At 41.2% G+C, this 22,421-nt stretch overlaps 1 protein-coding gene across 1 annotated transcript in view; it reads left to right on the plus strand.

The window, feature by feature from the left end:
• The window catches only part of AP3D1 (adaptor related protein complex 3 subunit delta 1), a 137,085-nt gene that overhangs the window by 108,449 nt on the left and 6,215 nt on the right, over positions 1 to 22,421 (plus strand). Inside the window, exons 19-30 of the mRNA XM_021008880.2 lie at positions 767 to 842; positions 4,280 to 4,479; positions 5,305 to 5,378; positions 9,773 to 9,959; positions 11,887 to 11,949; positions 13,040 to 13,135; positions 14,652 to 14,786; positions 16,219 to 16,266; positions 17,208 to 17,397; positions 19,638 to 19,726; positions 20,470 to 20,555; positions 21,184 to 21,305. Of these exons, the coding sequence (XP_020864539.1) occupies positions 767 to 842; positions 4,280 to 4,479; positions 5,305 to 5,378; positions 9,773 to 9,959; positions 11,887 to 11,949; positions 13,040 to 13,135; positions 14,652 to 14,786; positions 16,219 to 16,266; positions 17,208 to 17,397; positions 19,638 to 19,726; positions 20,470 to 20,555; positions 21,184 to 21,305 (1,366 nt within the window). The remainder of the gene's footprint in view (positions 1 to 766; positions 843 to 4,279; positions 4,480 to 5,304; positions 5,379 to 9,772; positions 9,960 to 11,886; positions 11,950 to 13,039; positions 13,136 to 14,651; positions 14,787 to 16,218; positions 16,267 to 17,207; positions 17,398 to 19,637; positions 19,727 to 20,469; positions 20,556 to 21,183; positions 21,306 to 22,421) is intronic.

Consider the following 22,421-nt stretch of genomic DNA (forward strand, 5'->3'; position numbering starts at 1 on the left):
GAGCCACCTTATGTGACAGAAATTCTTGGCAGGTGGTTTTTATTTTTACATATTTTATGGATGAAGGGACAGACAGAAGCCCAGAAAAGTGGAATTTTCTTAGATATTGAGGGAGTGTCAGAGATTGTATTTGAGATCTTTTTGTCCTGACTGCAAATCCAGCTTTCTCCATGCACTGGAGATCCTTTCAGAGAGCTTGAAAATAGTTAGACCCTGAGGAGATATGCCCTCCATGTGAAGGACATGACATCCTCATTACATTTCTTCTTGTCCGATATGGATCTCCATTTGTGACTTAGTTGTCTTTTCCAGCTTTGGGCTTTGTAAAGATAAGCATGCGTTCTCTGCCCAATATGTAAAAAAGCTTCATGATGTATGTTTACATTGGGTTTTGTGACTGTCACCTTTTCTCTAAATAAAGCTATCAATACATTCTAACATCATATTAATTCGGATTTTCTTTCTGAGGCAAATTAAGCCACAAACTCCATTCTTGGTGATGATTTTTTTCAATTCTTTTAGGTTTCAGCTTAATCACTAAAGAATATACTTCCTCTGATCAGTTGTAGATAAAGTTTCTGTGGCTCTAGATGTAGAGGGAATAGTAGACTTGGGTATGCAGATTATAATCAGCTGTGTTTATTTGATGTCCTAATGACCATCAAGATTTGTCCTAAAATTCTTATAGTCAGTTAAGTCATATTATTACTTGCTGCTTAGTCAAGTTTTTTTCACTAATTATGCTTTGAAATTTTAACTTTTTTAGCGGTATCAGGACACACCTGGTGTTGAGCACATACCTGTGGTCCAGATTGATCTCTCAGTTCCCTTGAAGGTTCCAGGCAAGTGTATGCTAAAGATTTATCTTCATTATTTTCAGAAACTGGAATATCTATTTCTTCCTTGATGCCAAAACCAGAACAGTAGGCCTTCAGATTCATGTGAGGGTTCCTGTCCTATTGCCAGGGTTATAAATGAAACTTTGCTTTAGAAGAGTTGCTGATGTGGCAGTAACATCAAGAACAGCCCAGGCTAATCAACTTAATTTTCTGACAAGGTGAAAGAGGAAGGGAATTATATAGCAATAATGTTTCTGAAGGGACATCATGGATAGTGAGCTGCTTGCCTCAGAGTTAGAAAAATCTGGTCAAATCCTACCCCTGGCATGCTGGCTACTTGATCCTGGCCAAGTGATTTAACCTCTCATTCATACCCTCCCACCCTTGTCCCCCAAACTTAAGACTGTCAGTTGCAGAGCTGCTACAGATATGTTTTAAGTAGGGAGTAGACTTACTAGGAATTCCCTATACCAATGAAGTGGCATAAGACCACTCTTTAAAAAGTTTCCAGTCAACAGAATTTCCCCCTTAACTGTTACCATTTGCATTCCTGAGCCAATATCAGTTTCAGAATGCAATGAAGTATGCTTCAAACAGTTAGAGGTGAACCCTCCCTAGCACAATTGTAGAAGACAGATTTTGTAGATTTTGTTTTTATTTCTACGTAAGAGGAGAATTACATTTCTCTGGAAATGCTGAGTTCAGCAAAGAAGCAGGTTCAACCCAGAAAGGATTTCCCATCTGACTCATTTCTTCAGTATATTGTCAACAATATACAGAGAAATATAGAAAAATTTCATCATTAGGAATTGAAACTGCCTCGGCAAAGTGCATAGAACACCAGGGGCCTTCTGTGCCAATTCGTGTAAAAAGAGGTTAACAACAAGATGTACTTTTCCACTCCCCAAAAGAAAGAACAGTAAATAATCTTTGTATCTCCTTGAGTCCTTTTTGTATGTAGTGGACCCTTAATGAATGATTGAATTAATAATCCACTAATTGATTCTCATTACCAGAATTTGTGCAAGTGCTAAAAATCATTTCACAAATTATAGTGAGTAATAAATATTATAACAGTATTGATTTTTAGAAAAAAAATTTTAAAACCTTTTCTCAGTATGATTTTTGACCCATGTAAATTTTTAACAAGCCATGAGGTCACTTATATAGCTGAAATCCTTTTTTTCCTCTAATTTATATGTGGGTGATAACATTCAACCTCTTTTAATGGTCACTGCTAGAAAAATGAATAAATACTAAAATAAGAGCTTGGCACTGATGAATATTGATTTAATTCTTTTGAATCTTGATTGGATTTGAATTATAGGCTCATATATTTACTGTCTGTTTGTCATGTTTGGAAAAACTACATCTTTTGGGGGCGTTGTTGTTTTGTTTTTGTTTCTGTTTTTATTTTTAGGCAATTGGGGTTAACTGACTTGCCCGGGGTCACACAGCTAGTATGTGTCAAGTGTTTGGTCTGAGGCCGCATTTGAACTCAGGTCCTCCTGACTTCAGGGCCGGTGCTCTACCCACTGCACCACCTAGCTGCCCCGAAAAACTACATCTTAAGGTCAGAATGGTGCTATTCTGGTAGCCAGGGCAGTAAGTGATAGATCCATAAGATTTCTTTTCTTACCTCTTATTAAAAAAATTTTACCCTTTTAAAATTGACACCTTTTCTATTTGCATTACTTTCATTTCCAGATATATCTCTCCCCTTGCCTCTTTTCAGTGAGCCATACCCAGTAACAAAAAGATCTTTAAAAGAAGTTTAACAGAACTAGCACATTAACTAAATTTGATAGTAAATGAAATATTTCACTCCTGTAAATCCCTGCATATAGGTGGCGCAGTGGATAGGGACTGGAGTCAGGAAGATCTGAATTTAAATTTGGCTCAGTCACTTACTAGCTTTGTGACCCTAGGCAAGTCACTTAACCCTGTTTGCTTCAGTTTTCTCATCTCTAAAGTGAGCTGGAGAAGGAAATAGTAACTCCAGCATCTTTGCCAAAAAAACCCCAAGTAGGGTCACAAAGAGACCGAATTACATGATCCCCCAGCCTCTACAAAGAAGAGAGGAAGATAAATTTTCTCAGCTATTCTTTGGAGTCAGCTTAGTCATTATAATTCTTGTGATTTATTTTCAAGTGTAGAGTTTTGTAATGGGGAGCCTATAGCTCAATTTATCCTGAAATGGTAAAGATTTGTTAGATACCCAATGACTGTTCTGTTGAATTGATAACATTCCAGATCAGAAGTTGTTAAATAATCTGGCCTGAGGGCCAGATCCAGCACACTCTCTGCTTCCCTCCCCCTGACTTGCCCTCGCTGTTTAGCTTGAAGGCTAGGGGGCTGGGATTTGCCCCTTTGTCTCTCAACTCCCTCCCCTACCTTTTGGCCCAATGGCAATATCATGGATGTCAGTGTTGGAAGGGACCTTTACATATGAGACACAGTGTCAGAGCTTCACGGAATCTTCATCACTCTATAGCACCTTTGTTTGGAAGATTTAAGAAAAGCTTCAAAAAGCTTCTGGGTAGACAGACCTGAGTAGGAAATAAGGATACAGTGAAGGATGACATCCAGAATCTTCATGTGATTTATATACATTCTAAAAAATTTACATGAACTCTTTACTCTTTTTCCCCCCCTTCAACTAGATAGTACCTTGGGTTCCTTCTAGATCTAGTATTTATGAATGTTATTTTGCCAGCTGCTCCCAAAGAAGTTGAGGATGAGACCAGCTAGCAAACATAACAAAAATAACAGGGCCTTATCACTAGACATGCTTTCCTCTGTGTCCCTCAGCTCTCAAAATGAATGCCTTATTATCAAGTTGTGACCAAGAGCAGACCTTCTGCATCTTGACTAGCGGCAGGGAGGGAAGTTCAACAAACCCGTCTTCAGCACCTGGGTTAAGCACTAGTGATACAGATACGAGAAGGGCACAGTCCTTTCTCGAAGTATCTACAAGCTAGCTGGAGCAGTGGGGTGAAGAATAAATATACAGTAACTATGATACCAGGGAGAAGATACCGCTTCAAGTTCCAGGAGATATTGAGGAAGGAGAAGACACTTTCACCTGTAATGGTGTTGTCAAAATATGCTTCCAGCAAGGACTGCCAGCTGAGCTGTTCTTGGAGGGAAAGGACTTAGATAGAGGGAGGAGGGGGTCAGGGAGGGGCCATTCTAGGCACTAGTGTCAGCGGGAAAAGACAGACTGAAAAGAAGGGCGGCAGCATGTGGCAGTGCCATGCCCTCGGTTTACTTCTCCCCCACCATCATGAGAGAAATTGGAAGCTGGGGATGAGCCCTTCTGTACCATGTCTGTTTTTTTCCTTTGCCATTGATGTGTTTGAAACTTTGTGGCTCCCTATCCTTGAGTTTAGAGTCTTAACAGGCTTTGGGCCCCAGCACTATAATTGCACCCTCTGTAGGTATTCCGATGTCAGACCAGTATGTGAAGCTTGAAGAAGAACGGAGACATAAACAAAAGCTTGAGAAAGACAAGAAGAAGAAAAAGCAGAAAAAGGAAAAGAAAGGCAAGCATCGCCGGCACAACTCGCTTCACACCGAAAGTGATGAAGACATAGCCCCTGCACAGCAAGTGGATATCATCACCGAGGAGATGCCTGAGGTGAGCATCCCATGTGCCCCTCCCCTTACCACACTGGCCTCTCTTTTCCCTCATTTCCTTCATTCCTACATACTGTAGCCTTTGCTGGGTGAGGCATAGAGTTAACTCATTCAAGGTACAGCTGGCTTTTCCCCAGGTCTGTGTTTCTGTAGCCTCCCTTGAGTCAGCATAGTCTGAGGTCCTGACTTCTCTTCTAGAACAGGACCCTGCTGAATGACATTGTCCTGCCGTTCCCGCTTCCTTTCCTATTTCGACATCCTTAAGGGTCACATTTTATGGGGAGAAAACACCGAACCTGAGGCAAGAAACCTAACAAGAAAGCAATGAGTCAGTTGTGATTGGTAACAAACCCACATCACACCTTTTGGCTAAGCAACATAGCTTCCTCATCCATTGCCTTCTGCTGCATCACTAATAGTTTAACGTACATTTCACTTAGTAGTCATTTTTACTTAGAAAGTCTATAACATATGTGGGCCATTGCTTAAATGATAATTTAACTTGTTTTTGGCAGAATTCTCTCCTAAATCATATAGACAGAATGTCTATCTGTGGGCCCCAGCATTAAATTCTGCTGCCCTAATATGTGTTGGTTTCTTGAGCACCATAGTGGAATCTTTCCTTCTAAGTGTGCCTTTGAAAATGTGAGCATAAACTATGTAGCCAGCTTTCAGCCTTTTCACATAAAACTAGAGTCCTAGGCTAACTTTTCATTGGGGCTCCTTGGGGTCTGAAGCTATGCCCAGTTAGAGTGGATGGTTTCATATAAACACATTGGCTCTCTTTTATTTCTCTCTCCCTAACCCTCCCTCCCCCTACCCCCAGAATGCACTTCCAAGTGATGAAGATGACAAAGATCCCAATGATCCCTATAAGGCCCTGGACATAGATTTGGATAAGTAAGTAAATTGAATTCTTTGGCCTTTTGCCTATTGGTTGAAATGCTTTTGAAAATGTAGTAAGCTTTGCGGCCAGAAAGGTTAAAGCATTATTGAATCATAGACTCCTTATAGTTAGATGTGTCATGAGGCTGTCTGGTTCAATCTGTTTCCTCATGCATGAGTCCCCTCTTCAATATCCAATATGCTCAAACAACTCCAAGAATAAGGAGTTTACTACCTAATAAGGTACACCCTATTCCATTTTCTGACATTCTCAGGGTTAGGAAGTCTCCCTATGATTTTCACCCACTGCTCTTAATTTTGCCATCTAGAGCAAAGCAGAATAAGCCTCTTCATTCTTCTATGTGGCAGTTCTTTATTTAAAAATCAAGATCATGAGCCCACTAAGTCTTGCCTTTTAGAGAAGGAAATGGTAAACCACACCAGTATCTTGTCCAGGAAAACCTCTAAAAAAGGGTCACAAAGAGTCAAACACAACTGAAATGACTGAACAGCACATGTGTTCTCCAGGTTAAAACAGCTTCGGTTCCTTTAGTCAGGTTTCACAGGGCATGGTTTTGAGTCTGCTCATTTTCCTAATTATTCTTCTCTACATGTGCTACAACATGTACTAATTCTTTCAAAAAATGTGCCCCAGAATGAATCCAGGTGTCCATCTAGTGAGTTAGAAAATTTTCACGTTTTCCCCATTATCTGAGATCATTAATTGGTTGCTTTATTTTTTTTGCTCCTTCTTCACTTTTAAAACACACGCACGCATGCACACACATGGACACACACATGCACACACACCCCAGAACAGCCCTCTGGCTTGGAATTTTCCTCTATACGATATAGGTTTATCAACCAGGCTACCTTAGGGCAGACCCAGCAGAATGAAACTGTGAGGTTGCTTCCCCTGAGCCTCTGCTGTCTGTCCTAGATCCATACCCAAAGCTATGCTCCTCCGTTCCACTATCTCAGAGAGAGAGCCCTGACTGACAACATCCTTTCCTAATTAGTTCTGCTCCTACAGAGAGAGCTAGATAAAGCTTATTCCTTTCTGCACTGGAAGGGTGTTATCCCCCACCCCCACCCCCCATTTCATCTACTTGGACTCTTGAGCAAAACAGCTACTTCACATATCTGAAAATCTTGAACAGTTAAGTCCCAGTGGAGCAAGTACTTAGGCCAGCCATGGACAGAATCACAGAGTTAGGGAATTGGTCTTGAGTGTTCTGTCCATGCTGTTTGTACCCATCATGGTTTCTAACAGCACATTTTGATGCCTCATCTTTCATCCAGCCAGCATGACCTTTCTTGAAATGAAGGTCAGAATCTTAGGAGGCCTCAGAGTTTTTAAGCAGCTGACGTCCATTCAAATAAGTGCCCACTGCCCCTCTCATCTTTGTCTCCACAGAGGTTAGAACATCTTCCTTCCATTTATAGGTCCATTGCAGACTTGTTTTTGAGGGTCCAGTCCTGAGATTTCATCATAGAATCATAGCTCTAGAAGCTAGAAGATACCTCCTCAGCCAGTCTAGTCAAAGTCCCTTAATTTACAGTGGAGGAAGATGAGACCTGCCTCTTAGTGATAAGGCCAAACTCAAGGAGTGAGTGTCAAAGGTAGAATTTAAGCCCAGGTCTTCTGGCTCCTGAGTTCAGGCTCTTTATACTGTAATAATAATAGCTTGCATTTATATAACACTTTAAACTTTGCAAAGCACTTTGATGTATTCCCATTTGATCTTCACAGTAACCTTGATAAATAGGTGGCATTATTATTATCCATATTTTACAGATGAGGAAACTGAGACTTGGAAAGTTTACATGATCTGCCCATGGTCTTAAAGCTAGTGAATGTAATTGTAGAGAACTCCAAATATGGAAACTCCCTCCACCAATCCAGATCAGCACCTCCTCTATAACTTCTTGTCTTAGAGGATTCCTTAGGAGGACTGAGAGACTGAGTGATTCACCCATGGTCATATAGTATGTCAGATGCTGGACTGGATCCCACACCACCCCGACTTCTACGCCAGCACTGCATTCCCTCCAGCGTCCTGCCCCTTACGCAGACCTTAAAGCACTGAATAAATGTCAGCTACTATGGCCATGGAGCATTTCATTTCTGGATTATTGGCATTGTTCCTCTCCTGCCCCTTTTTGTTCCAAGAACAAATACAAATCCTTGTCTATTTTGGCATGGGCTATAAATCAAGAAAGAAATATGAGGCTCACTTCCCATAATAGTTTGGAAAACTATTGCTTTTAAATTTGTTTTGGTTCTGTACTTTTCCTAAAAAATTCTCACCCACTCTGACTCTAGCTACAGGGGAATCTATAGTGAATAGCACTGTCATTTTCACTGTGTAATTTCTGATAGTAGCTTTATTACTGCGCCAGGAGAAATGAATAGAAGTTTTTCCATCATTTATTAATAACTGGTATTGCTTTGCTAGGCTTAAAAAAAATGTTTCCCTCACAACAGTAGCTTGGGTAAAAGCCAGAGCAGTTTTACTGTTGAGATATTTCTTTGAAATAACAAAGCTTTTATCAGCCGTTCATTGAAAAATACACATTTGGCATTCTGGTGGGGAGGAATGAAGTCATGGACCTATTGGCCAATTTTTGCAATTGCAGTTGAAACAAGATTGCAGGTTGCTTCAGGCCACCACTTTTCTGTTTGTTTAGAGTGGATAAATTTATGGAAAATCTTGGTTTACACATGGGAATGAGTAGGTTCACACTTTACCCAGCTTTTCCATTTAAAGACAATTCTGCGTTTCTGGTTTTCTGCCAAGCAGTGTAGAAGGGAACTCTTTTTAAGCACTCTTTAACCCTAAATGGCTTGTTCATAGTCATGATCCTTTCCTACTTTCTAGTTGCCTGCTGTGGAAATTACCAGAAAGTCATAGCTTCGGGTTAGAGATTAACAGGAGCAGCCAGTAAGATTCTTAACCAGCAAAAAGACGTCAGGTGCTATACAGAAGGCTTCTAAACCAAAGCAAAAGATGCATCTATGGGAAATTTCATATTGAAATTGTTGAAGATGCTTGGTTCTTCATGCTGTGTCTGTCCATTCTCTTCTCACCTCTCCAGACCCATGGGCCCCCATCTGTCCATCACTTGTTCTCATAACCTCTGTCCTCTCTCTTTCTCTTTCTCTCTGTGCTCACATTGCCATGTCTATCTCTCACACCCACATGCAGTCTGGTTTCAGGGAAGCCTCGCAGGTAAGATATCCCAGTATTTCAGCATTCTTTGAAAAAATCAGTTTGTTGTCCACAAAACAGTGTTGTACAGCTTCCTAGGATCACACGTGGTATCATCGCATCAAAGCCTAAACTGGATGGCCACTTTTCCTTAGTGACTTTTCTCATGAGTCATGCATGATGTCAGGCTTCCAGGAAGCTGAGTATATTGCAGTTCTGTAACTGCTTATTAGCTAAACCAGCAAGTGATCCGTGGGAGTTTACAATGTTTTGTTTTGAAGTAAAATTAGGGCAGGCTCCCCTCTGCCATCTTTACTAGCTGACAACATACTAAAGCCAGCATTTACACTATATTAATGCCATCCCAGAAGGGTTAACAATTTGAACTGGCCAGCAAACCTGGAAAGTACTAAATGGGCTTCCCCCAGTTTTGTCTTTATCCTAAGATGTAGGCTGTCTCGGTGTTTATTTTTAAATGCAAAGCCCTAAACTTATAGGGGGGAAAAAAGAGTGTAATTCTGAGTGTCTGCATCTGCATGGTATATGGAGTTAGATTAGAATACCAGCTGGTGATTACCACCACCACCCCTTGCTTCTACAGACAAACAGTTGCTTGGTGAGGAGGGAATCTTGCTTCCAAATCACTAGAGTCCCCAGTTTCCAGGCTTGAGGAAAAGAAAGTACTAATCTCTCCTCTGATGGGTGGACATAGCTGTCTTATTCACCTGGTAAGGACCTGAGGAGTTGTCATGTAGCTTGCTTGGTATGGCAGTTTGTGTTATCTTGAGTTTTGAGATTTTCCTCTTTTTCACCCTCAACTCTTTAAGGATAATGTGGCTTGGGAGGATCTAAGACAGGGTGTGTTTGTGTTCCCACACTGTTTTTCTTGAAAGTGTTGTTTAATCTGCACATACTTTTGTTATCCTCAAGTGAGCAGATAAGATTAGTACAGAGTTGAAAAAAGAGTTGATCCCTCTGTAGTTTTTAAAATGCATGCAGGAGAAAGTGATCTCTGGCTGTGCACAAAAGATTCCCTTTGGAACCCAAAAGTATGCACACATCACAAGCTTTCGAGCATCAGTGGAGTTTTTAGGCAAATGTTTATTTCTTTAGAGAACACACTTTGGGGAAATTAGTGAATGTTCTGGGGTTGATGTGGTCTCTGTCACCAAATATTGCCTGTCTTTTTCTTTTAAGGCCCTTAGCAGATAGTGAAAAACTACCAGTTCAAAGACATAGAAATGCAGAGACCCCAAAATCCCCTGAAAAAGAAGAAATTCCTGTGATAGAAAAGAAGAGCAAAAAGCCCAAAAAGAAAGAGAAGAAACACAAAGAAAAAGAGAGAGAAAAAGAAAAGAAAAAAGAGAAAGAAAAAGAGAAAAAGGTAATTCTTGCTCGTTTCTTGCCACCTGGGGCACTAACCAGCTCTTTGAGGGCAGGAACTGTGACTTCTTGTTTTCTCTTTCCTCCCAGTACCTGACAGGCCTGGACTCTCCACAGGCTGAGTCATGGTGGCATGGTGGGTGGGGGAGTAAGGGCAGGAGGCTTATGCTGTCTGGGCCTTGTCTCCATCATCCATAACGTGGAGAACCATAACATGCATTACCCGCCTCAGAGGGCTGTGGTGAGGAAAGTATTTTGTAAACATCAAAGTGTTATAGAAATGGGAGCTGCAGTTATAAATCTTGAATATTTTGTTTATCAGCCTTGTCAGACTGCCTCTGCCTCCTAACTCATATGTGAAGAATCAAGCCTTGGCTGAAATTTTTCTGATTGTTTTTGACTCAGAGGTGAATTTGTGGGATTTGCCTTAGTTAAATCTTCGTAGGTCTTTCTGGGTTAAATAACAGAGTAGAGCTGGTAGGGAATTGCCCCTTGCCACTTTCCAAAAGGCTGGAAAGACTTCAGATATAGATCCAGAAACAAATTGTGATTCCTATCCAAGGAAGCTCATCACCAGAAAGCTGGCAATTGGGTTCTGGATTTAGGGGGACAATGGCAGCTCAGGAAATAAATTTTTAAAAATATAGACATTTATGTTGCCTCATCTCTTTCTACAATGACAATGGCAGGATGGTAGAGAGAGGGGCATGGAGGATCATGGGAGTTTGAGATGAACAAGAGCTTAGAGGCCTTTAAGTCCAACCACCTCTTTTTATAGTTAAGGAAACTGAGGCCCAGAGAAGAAAAGTGACTTGTTCAAGGTCACCTAGGAAGTAAGCAGCATTGGAATTTGAACCCAGAGTCTTTTACTCCAAATTTATTGCTCTTTACACCATACCATGGCGTGGTATGTGCTGGCATGCCAGAAAAGATATTCATGACTAAAAAGATTGGGCTAGTCATGTAGTTGAAGTTGAGGGATAATAATTGGACAGCCTAAGTGCTGAACTGTTCATCGCCAAAACATCACCAGAACCAGAGGAGGGCTTCCGGCACACTGAGTGACTCCTCTGGAGTATGTACAGAAAAAAATTGGCAAGAATTGCCCAACAGAGGAGCAGCAGTGTGGCAGCGAAGAGGGTATATCCATGCCACTCAGATCATAGACTCATTAGGGCATCCACCACGTTTCATGTTTCACTAGATGTTGATGCTCTGTGAAATCACTGAACTATCATCTCTGTGGCCACATCTGTCCTAGAAACTTGTATGACTGTAATCTCAGGGAGACACCGTGTTTGAAGCCTTTACGACTCTTTTGTTCTAATGAATAGCTAAACCCTATTTTAAAATGTACTTTTTATTGATATATCAGTGAGTTAACACATTCCTGGACAAACTGAGCCAAATCCATATTGACAGTTCCATTATTAATTCAATTAGAAGCTGTCAAGAAGTTCCAGCTAAGTGTTTTTGTGAAAAAATGCCTCCAGAATGACAACCTAAGTTACTGTAGAACAAAACCCTGGCATTAAAGGGGGAGGTTGGCTGAGTCTTTCCTGTTCTCTCCTCCCCCCTTCCTCCTTTCCTTTGCCAGCCAGAGCATGGGGACAGGAACCACTTCTTGAGTCTGCAACACGTAGGAAGAGAGAAGGAAGGAACTAAAGGGAAATCTTCAGAGATAATGGGCAGCAAAGGGGAAGACTGCTCTGTTCTGCCAACGAGTCCAGGTGGAAGGCATATAAATTGGGAACTGAATAAGACATAGTCACACAGTTGTTGCCTGCCTTTGTCTCCACGATGGTAATCATGTCTTAACAGGATGTGAGAGAGAAAAACTGAGCAACTTCTTACTCCACATGTTTAAAAAAAAAAAAAGCCCATGACCTTGTTTTCTGTGCTGAAACTTCATCTCTCCTTTATTTAAGGGGGAAGACTTGGACTTCTGGCTTTCTGCTGCTCCACCAGCTGCTTCCACAGCACAGTCACCTGTAAGTGCACACAGTCCACACAGTGGCTCTTTAGAGATATAAGAGCATACTTTCTTAGGCTTAAGAATGAGTGAAAATACAGTCCTTTCTGGAAATGACTGGCAGTGTGAGCAACTCCATTGAATTGTCAGGAAGTTCACTTTATTTCCCCTAGGCAGATGTCCCACCAGAGTTGTGTGGCTTCAAGAGGAAACCAGGATAGTGCGTGGGAGTAACATTGGCAGTGAGGATGGTACAAATCATGTATCTGTAGATGAGTATCAGTGCTGCCACTTATAGATTAGATAGCCTGTCAAGCTAGACCCTTTTGCCTGATTATCTTTGTTCCATTGGTCACCTCCAAATAAAGTTCTTTAGGGTATTTGAGGTACTTTTTTTCCCCCCATTTATGATCCCTTTTTGAAAAAACCCATGAGCCCTTGGTTTCATACTTCAAGTCTTCTTCTGAAGATTAAAGCCTGGGACAGCTAGATGGTGCAGTGGATAGAGCACTGGCCCTGGAGTCAGGACAACCTGAGTTCAAATCCGGCCTCAGATACTTACTAGCTAACTGTGTGACTGTGGGCAAGTCACTTAAACCCATTGCCTCCAAAATTAAAAATTTTAAATTTTAAAATTTTAAAAAGATTAAAGCTTATTTGCCATCAAGGTACTTTTTCTCCAGAATTTATGTTGGCAAGAGGTCTTTGAGAGGAAGGAACTTGATCATCTTCTTTTGAATTTCTTCTTGGTATTTCACAAGATCATGGGCACATAGATGGCTTAATAAATGTTTATTGAATTGAATCGACTATTTCCACCTCTCCAGCCAAAGATAATCACAGTTGGGAGAGGTTTGAAAACCTGACTGTTTCACATTAACTGTTGAAAGTGGGGCTGCTGCTAGCTTAGGAATTATTTGTAGTGTATAAGACTAGAGAGTAAAGCTCCAGCCCCTTAAGGGTTTAAAGGTTAGCTTAGTTTGCAGCAGGAATTAGGGCTTCAGACTGCATTAGCCCTATAGATCCATTAGCCACACACATATACTAACGTGGGCCTGTTTGTATCCAGTTCACTTTAGTTAATACAAACTTTTTATCCTCTTGTACAGAATGAATCTAATGTAAATACAGTTATGGCTGTGCCAGAAGACTATGAGGAACCTAAAAAAGAAGAGAGAGAAGATGAAGAGGACGATGAAGAAAAGGTAAGCAGACACCGACAGTGCAGATAGAGGCAGTTGTTTCTTAATACGTGTTGGTTGGAACGTTGACTTTGGAATTCTGATAGACACACCAGCCAACCACAATTCCAGAAGCCCCTTGAAGAAGCGTGCTGCCCACCTCCGGAAAGAAACGATGCTCTCAGGGTGCGAGACATGGATTTTTGGGACATAATTAGTCAGAAATTTATTTTATTTGATTATATATGTATTTGTTACAGAAGTTTTTTTTTTTTCTTTTCCACCAATGGAGGGAAGTGGGAGAAAAAGATCATTTTTTGTAATTTTTTTTAACTTAATTAAAAAAATTAAAGATAATTACCTCAAAATAAATAAATAAATAATGGTTCAACGATAGGCTTCTATAGCCCTTGCAAAAAAAAAAAAAAACAGCAAACTACTGTTGATAATAGTAATCTTAGAAATTCGAACAGCCTAAAGACCACACTGCGTCAGCTGTGCATACTTCCCAGAATGGGAGCAGTCAGCAGTTATAACATGGCAGTCCCCAAAGCTAATGCAGTCTTAGGCTGTGTCACGTCCAATAGTAAGAGGAGATAGTCCTGCTGTCTCTCTTAGTCAGACTTAGAGTATTGTGTTCCGTGCTGGGGGCCACCTTTTAGGAAGGTCATTGATAAGCAAGCTAGAGAACGTCCAGAGGAAGGCACCTAGGATGGGACAGGGTCGTAAGATCACACCACATGAGCATCAGCTGAAGGAACTGGGGATGTGTTATATATAGTGATACAGTTAGGGGGAACACAATTGCTGCCTTCAGGTGTATGATAGCTGTCTTATATGAAAGAAGCATTAGACCTGTTCTGCTTGACCCCAGAGAGGAAAACTTGAAATAAAAGTTGAAATGAGGGAAATGCAGTCTTGATGAAAGGAAAATTTTCCTAACAATTAGACCTATTAAAAAGTGGAATGGGCTGCTTCAGGAGGTATCATGAGTTTTTTCTCCCTGGAGGTCTTTAAGGGAAGGCCATGTCAGATGTATTGTAGAGTAGATTTTTGTTCAGGTTTAGGTTGAACTTGATCCCATTTGAGTAAGGTCTCTTGTAACTTGAAGATTCTGGGAGCTGGTAGGTGTTGGCCCAGAAGCGGGAAAGTGAAGTGTTTTCTGTGTCATCATTCAGTCCTAGAGTTCTAATCTGGCTGAGACACAGAGCAAGGCTAGGGGCATAGAATGAGGTTAGGCTGGTGAAAACCTCATCAGATAAAGGGATTGGTTATTCTGAAGGGAGTTTGGAACCACTGAGGAATTTTGAGCCCAGGAAGGGCATGACAGGATCTCAGGATGAAGAGGTAGGGCTCTAATGCTGTAGAGTGAAAGAAGTCGAGGGGTTCTCTTTGCAAAATTTACTTTGGAATTTGATGCTTTAAAGTTGTGTCAGAAGTATAATTTATAGAGATTTTAGTCACTCTTCCATAAATGTTGAAGCCTCAACTATAAGGAACCATTTTAAGACTTTATTGTTGACTCTTCTTTTGGTTCTAGAAATCCTCCAAACATAAGAAGAAAAAGCATAAGAAGGAAAAGGACAAAAAGAAATCCAAAAAGAAGAAGCATCCGAGCGAAGATGAGCAAGTGGAGGCTATACAAAATGGCGCCCTTGATGACGAGCCCCTCCCGGTAAGGGGGTACTTGATTAAGGCTGCTTCTCTGACCCTGAAAGAGGTTGGAAATGGGCATGAGCTCCCCAGGGGGAGGGGAGGTGGTATTGGGCACTTAGAGCCAACCAGAATTTACCCAGCAGGTTCCCACAGACATGATCTGGTTTTGACTTGGGGAAAAGAAGGGACTTTGGCCCCAGCAGATTTTATCCTCACAGGAAGTTCAGAGGGCTAGCATCTGCCCAGAATGGTTCCCTGGGCTGTCTCTGCCAACTTGCTTTTGTCCTGAAGAGACAGTTTGCTTATTGTTGTGATAATTTGTGCTTCAGTAGCCTTTCCTTCACAAAAACCCTAGAAGGCTGAGCAGAGTGGGCATTATTATCCTGCTGTGACACTTGAGGACGTGGAGGTGCCAAGAGGCTGAGTAACAATAAATGAAGGAGCCAGGATTCCAACATAATCCACAACTCTTTCCTCTCTCTTCTCATGCTTCTTAGTAGCTTGTGGTGGTTTGGTTAGCAAGTTCCAGTGTTCTGTGGAGCAACAATAAGTAAGCATTTATTAAGCCCTTCCTGCGTGATAGGATGCAAGTGAAATAGACATTGCCCCTCAAGGAGTTTACATTTCCAACAGGACAGACAACTTCTGCATATAGAGGCATATGCAAGACAAATCGACCAGAAGGCCCTGAGCTGGGGGGTGGGGAAGACCAGGAAAGGCCTCCTGCGGAAGGGCCCATGAGAGCAGAGGGCAGGGGCAGCATTTTGGGTTGGAGGGAGGAAGCAGGTCAAAGGCTAGCTTGACTGGATGTAGTGTGTGGTAAGGCAAGTAAGGTGTCATAATACTGGAAAGGCAGGAAGGGCTTTAAATGCTGAGAAGAATCTCTGTTCAGTCCTGGATGTAGCCACTTTAGTTGGGGGTGATTGTCAGACGTGTACTTGGAAGAAAGTCCCGCTGTCTGCTGTGGAGTGGGCAGAGGCATAAGATGGGGAAAGCCAACCAAGAAGCTTATTGAAATGGTACAGGAGCGCACTGAGGGGGGCCTCAACTGGTTGGTGTCTGTGGGAGGGGAGACAGAGGGGGTGTCTGCAAGCGTCGGGCATCAAGGGGGGAGTTTCTGTTGGGCCTCTTGATCCCGAGCTAGGATTCTTCCTAGTTTCAAAGCGGCCATATAGCTCAGGCTTATTTTGTTTCCTAAGAGTAAAAATTAACCTGTTACCTTTAAATTGTGATGCAGCATCCATCCTTTTAGTGTGTTTTGTGTGGTTGGCACTTGCCAGTGCCATTCTTGGGGCTAAGTTGTATTTATTACCTCGACCTCTGAGATCATCAACAAGATCTGTTAGCAGACGATAAGGGTCTCACTTATTCAGTGACCAGATTTCTTTACCTTCCATAAGCTTTCTATACTGAAAATGTTTTCTTTTTCTTTTCTTTTTTTTTTCTGCCAGCCTATGTCCAGTTACTGCCTTCTAGCTGAAAATTCTTTCATTAAAATGGTGAGTAACCTGGTCTGGAAGAAGCACTCTGGTATTAAAGAGTGCCATCCTTCTTACTGAGGTTGATGAGCATTAGTTGGAATGAGTCCCCAGTTCCTCAGCAAGAAGATATACTTGACTTCTCATTAAAAGTCTCACTAGGATGTATGTTGCAAGTAACTAAAAAAAAAAGTGATTAGGCCACAGTTTACTTATTGGTCTTCATATAGCCTACATTTTTTTTTGCAAATGAAACCTAATTATCCTGTTTAATTGGCATTATTTTCCATGGAAATGTGCATATTTTTTTCATTTCATAGATCTCATTTTACAGTGAGTAGACGATTTTTGAACTCTTGGTACATATTTCCAAGCTGTTCTTTAAGTGACTAAGACATGGGAAATGACAATCAGTGTACTCTATTGGTCAGAGTATAGTATGTCTTCTGATAAATTTCTTTATCTCTAAAATTATTTTTTAAATTTTTTAGCTTATATTTTTTATTTACTTTATTTCACAAACGGAGAATTTATACAAACCAGATTAGATTTTGAGGGGGAAAGTACAGCTTGTATTTGGGCAGCTAGATGGCACAGTGAATGGAGCCCTGGGCCTGGAGTCAGGAAGACCCATCTTCTTGAGTTCAAATCTGGCCTCAAACACTTACTAGCTGGGTGACCCTGGGCAAGTCAGTCAACCCTGTTAGCCTCAGTTTCCTCATCTGTAAAATGAGCTGGAGAAGGAAATGGTAAACCACTCCAGTATCTTTGCCAAGAAAACCCCAAATGGGGTCATGAAGTGTTGGACATGACTGAACCTACAACAAACAGCCTGTATTTAGACCAATCTGTTAGGATTTTTTTCCCCATTATTTCTGCTTATCTGACTTTAACCTTCATCCTGAACTTAGCAAGTACTGAAGTCACCTTATACAACTCCTTTCTGGCTTGGCTATTTGCAGACATATGACATTCAAGGCAATCTTCAGAAGGATAGTCAAGTGACAGTGTCTGTGATTTTTGAAAACAAGAGTGATAGCTTCCTGAAAAGCATGGAGCTCAACGTGCTGGATTCACTGAACGCAAAAATGTCTCGGCCAGAAGGCGCCTCAGTGCATGATGGAGTCCCTGTGCCTTTCCAGCTGCCCCCTGGTAAGCAGCCTGAAGCCAGACTAGCACATCTCTTTGACCGGGAGTTGGGGGTGGGTGGTGGGAGGGTGCATGCACATGATCTGCAGCTGAGGAAAACTTTCATCTTTCATTCCAGTCTAAATAGCAAAATGTGTGTGAAAGGACTTGGAAACTTGAAAACCCTGGCAGTCAGTCCCACTGAAAGGCATTTCATGATGCTGTAGCAATAGATGATGGTGATTCCTATGGTGAAGTCCACAGATCCCACTGATGTTCAGCCAGTCTCCCAGTTATAGCAGGATTCCTGTCTGACCAAGTGTCCCCTGTAGCACTATTACAAGACTCTGTATCCCAAGTCCCTAGCACAATGCCTCACATACAATAAGCGCTTACTGTATGTTGGTTGATGGATTGACCGTGCAAATACTCAAATTCAAACTGCTGATATCATATCATGAAAACATTCAGCACTCACATGAATCTGGAATAAATTCATCATTACAACATGTTAACCGCATATGCTAATTACATTTCAGTTCATGTTTTCGGCGTACTCTGAGATTACAAAGTGCTTTCTCTCACAACAAGCTTCTGAGGCAGGTTGTAAAAGTATTCTTATCCCCATCCTGCTAATGAGAACGCTGATGCTGAGAGTTTAAGGGATTTACTCGTGGTCTTAGAGTAAATATAGGAGCTAAGGTTCAAACCCAGATCTGCTGACTCCAAGGCCAGGGTTCTGTTGGTACTTGGCAATCCAGGACTGAATAGATTTGCTTTGGATCTAGAAGTTATCTCCATAATATAGGAGCCATATTTTTTTCCTCCAGTTTTCAAGTGAAGAAAAACAAGAAGACTTACATCTAACTTTATGTAAAAATCTAGATGAGGGTTTCCAAGGCTCAGAAGACCTATAGGACTTGAAGTTGGAAGGGACTAAAGAAGTCATGTATTCAAATCCCTTCATTTTACAGATTAAGAAATTGAGGCCCAGTGAGGGGAAGTGATTTGTGTAATGACACACAACTAGTAACAAAGCCAGAATTTAAACCAATTCCAAGTCCGTACAGTGGTTACCATATGGGGTCTCAAACTTCTAGAAAAAAGTTTTGCTGAAGTTACTCTGATTGGTTTGAATATGAAGTTAGGATTGATTATCGTGATGAATATGATATTTCATTTTTATTAATATCAGCAAATTCCATCATGTTTCATGAGTGGCCTATTATGTTAATCCCATAAGAGAAAAATGTATTGAAGAATCATCATGTGAAAATTTATGTCCCTGAAGAGCATAAGGTTATCTTGTGATTTTATTTTTTTACAGGCCCACCATTTTTACACACACACACACACACACACACACACACACACACAGCAGTTCTCTACTGGGGTGCAGTCTGTCACAGTGTCATAGGCCCAGAAGGGACCTTTCAGCTCATTTAGTCCAGCCTGCTAATTTTGATAATGGGCATGAGCCCTCAGACCATAGCATGCCAATGCTGTCCATGAGGTTTTCTTGGCGAAGATACGAGAATGATTTGCCATTTCCTTTCCCAGTGAATTAAGGCAAAGTTGCCCAAGCTCACATAGCTAGTAAGTATCTGAAGCCGTTTTTGAACTTGGGTCTTCCTGATGCTAGCACTCTATTCACTGAGCCACCTAGCTGCCTCCGTTACCACCGCCACCCCCATCTCCCCCGCATCTCAGGAGCATTCCTGAAATGTATTGTCTGGTGCTTCTTGAAAGTCCCAAAATATTATATAAATGTAGCTTCTCAGTATTATGTTTTGATTTAGCTAATGGTATAATCGTTAACAGCTAAGATTTGAGACATTTGATCTAGGCCCTGAATGTTAGTTTTCTAGTTCACAACAAAATAGGATAGTTGGGGCTGCTTCGTGGAAACAACAACAGGAGCAACAAAACACCCCAGAACCTCCCTTGTTCAGGATGACCTGGCTCTTTTCTTCCTCACCAGCGCCTATACTAAAGGATGGCAGCTTCCTGTTCTCGGAAGGAAGCAGGGAGGGTGTCTGTACTGAGAACAAATCAAGGATGGGCACAGTGGAAGATGAAGGTGCTTCCTTCCTGCTTTCTGTCCCTCTTCCCTTTAAGGTGCTTAGTCTCTTGATAAACACATTCTGCAGACGAGAACCGAGTCATTAGTACGTTCTCCCTCTCTCAACTTCTGTGAGTTTCACGTACCCTGTTTTTCTTGGTGTCTTATTTCTTTCTCCCTCCTCCATCTCTCTCCATGTCAGGAATCTCTAATGAAGCCCAGTTTGTGTTTACTGTTCAGAGCATCATCATGGCACAGAAGCTAAAAGGGACGCTGTCCTTTATAGTCAAAGTAAGTGCAGCTTTAAACTCTTGTTTTTGCATTGAGTCTGAACTGTGGCCTTTTGAGTTTGCACATAGAAAGCACTGCTTTAAAGGGCTTCTCTGGAGCAGCATTTCACCTGTCACATTTCACTTGCCAACTGAACGCTCCAAAGGGACCGCCACCTTCAGAGCAGTTGTCCTAAAACCAGATTGTTTGCACTTTCATCGTTCAGTGCTTGACCTTGCCTTAAGTTGAGCAGATCAGCTGTGATGGGCTCACCTGCCAGCAGGAAAATCAGTTTGGAGCTGCTGGGTTCCTTCTTAAAACTAGCATTGCCTGAAGTAACTGGGGTCCAACTTCTTAACATAAAAGAAGAGAGGAAAATCTAAATATATCTGTGTTTAAAGGAGTCCAGCAGGCTTTAGCCAGAGAGAAGGTTCAAAATAGATTTCTGAAGGTATTATGGTGATTTTACTTTTTGAAGCTATTGTGATTTTTAGCCACAACATAATTTTTAAAATGCAGAGCCCAGGGAATGAATTTTAAAAATACAAAACCTGTCCCCTCCTCCCCTGTTCTCGCTTCCCATAACTTCAGTGGAATCATGGGACTGAGCCTGCCACTGGGCTGTGGGCCTCCTTCATTTGTGCAGGAGGCCTAGCCTGCTGTGGGGATGGTGCTGGAACCTGGGGATCCCGAGGGCGCTCCAGGGTCTCCCTTCTGCAGAGCCTCTGGCCTCCGTTCATCTCATTTCCTTTGGCCTGTTGCAGAATGACGAAGGCTCCACCCATGAAAAGCTAGATTTCAAATTACACTTCAGCTGCACCTCATACTTGATCACCACGCCTTGCTATAGGTAAGTGGGTAACAAAGGCAGCAGCTCCGACTTCCCTCACAGCTTCCTGTTCTGCGCTTCTCACGCAGGCTCTTGCTTTGGCTATGTATGTCCAGCTGAGCTTTGGCTGTACATACCCTGGTCGTTGCATGAACTACCCAGCGTGCCTTGCTAGTCACTAAGTCCTTTTTTTCTCTAATTCATTTGTCTCCCATATTGTTTTGTTAAAGGAAATGCAGTGGTTTGGGGTAACATTAGTTTGAAGTTTCTCATGAGATTACTTAAAAATGACATTTTGATCTAAAAAGAAAGTGTCCCCATCTCTAAAATTAGCATGAAAGTCTGTGACTTGTCAGCAGATTTTGAGCCAGTAATGTCTTATGTGGGACACTTGGGCATACCGTCCAGCCTCCAAGTCGGTTGTTGCAGGGTGGTCTGTTGTTGCCTTACCTTGCTAGTGAAGGTACTATATTTTTTTTATAAAAGTACTATATCTTTTAACATTTGATCCCTTGCTGCCTTTAGTTCTTGCTACAATTCTTTTTTTTGGGTTGGGGGATTGATTGTGTACTGTCTGGGGAGTCAAGAATGTTCATTCAGTGCAGTCTCTGGGTTGTCCTTCCCTCCCCGCTTTTTATTTTTGGGACAGTGATGCTTTTGCCAAGTTGTTGGAGTCTGGTGAGCTGAGCATGAATTCCATAAAAGTTGATGGAATTAGCATTTCTTTCCAACACCTGCTGGCGAAGATTTGTTTTCACCATCACTTTTCAGGTAAATTTATTTCATCTCTTTTACTAATTGAGGCTTGAGAAATTTTTTAACCTCTTCCCACCAACATTTAATAAAAGGGTTCCCACATCATAGTGGGTCATCCTTTGGAATGGTTCCTGTTTTGGGGAATATAATAAATAAGTTTTTATTGATGACTTCTCTTTCTTAAATCATTAGTTATCCCAAGTATCCCTCACTTCCCTTACAGAGAGGGTCATCTCATATAGCAAATAGTATTGTTTTAGAGAGTAAAAAAAGTCAGCATAACTAGTCAATGCACTGAAAAAGTCCAAAAACCTGTTCAATATATAATACCTGTAGACCTCCCACCTCCATGAAGAGGTGTCTTCTCATATCTTTTCATTCAAGTTCTGCTTGATCATTATAATTTTGTTACAGTCATTTTTTATTTTTTGATGTGTAGTTCTTTCCATTTATGTTATTGTAGTTATTGGGTATGCTATTTTCTTGGCTCTGTTTACTTCAGCTTGTATAAATTCATATGAATCTTTCCATGTTTCTCTGTATTTATCACGTAATTTCTTAAAGCATAGTAATATTCCTATACATTCTTGTACCACAATTTGTTTAGTCATTCCCCAATGAATGCTGGATATCTACTTTGTTTCTAATTCTTTGCTATGATGAAAAATGCTGCTATAAATATTTTGGTGTATGGGAGGACTTTCTTCTTAGCGATGGCTTCCTTGGGAGATGAACCCAGTAACGGAGTCTCTGATTCAGTCTGCACAGACATTTTAGTCACTTTATTTGCATAATTCCAAATTGCTTTGTATGGTTGTACCATTTTACAGATCAACCAACAATGTATCAGTTTGGTTATTATTCCACACTCTGTCCAACACTGTTGCCATTTTTTGTTATTTTTGCCAGTTTTCAGGGTGTAAAGTGAAACCCTAGGGTTGATTTGATTTGCATTTCTCTTATTTGTAATTTGGAGAATTTTTTCATATGGTTGTGAATAGTTTGCAATTGTTTTGAGAACTGTTTGTTCATATCCTTTGATAACTTATCTATTGGGGAATGGCTTAGTCTTTTATATATGTATTAATTGTTTATATATCTTAGATATCAAACCATTATCAGAGAAATTTG

This window comes from Phascolarctos cinereus, unplaced genomic scaffold (genome assembly GCF_003287225.1).
Source record: "Phascolarctos cinereus isolate Bilbo 61053 unplaced genomic scaffold, phaCin_HiC Scaffold_4;HRSCAF=312, whole genome shotgun sequence".
Taxonomy (NCBI): domain Eukaryota; kingdom Metazoa; phylum Chordata; class Mammalia; order Diprotodontia; family Phascolarctidae; genus Phascolarctos; species Phascolarctos cinereus.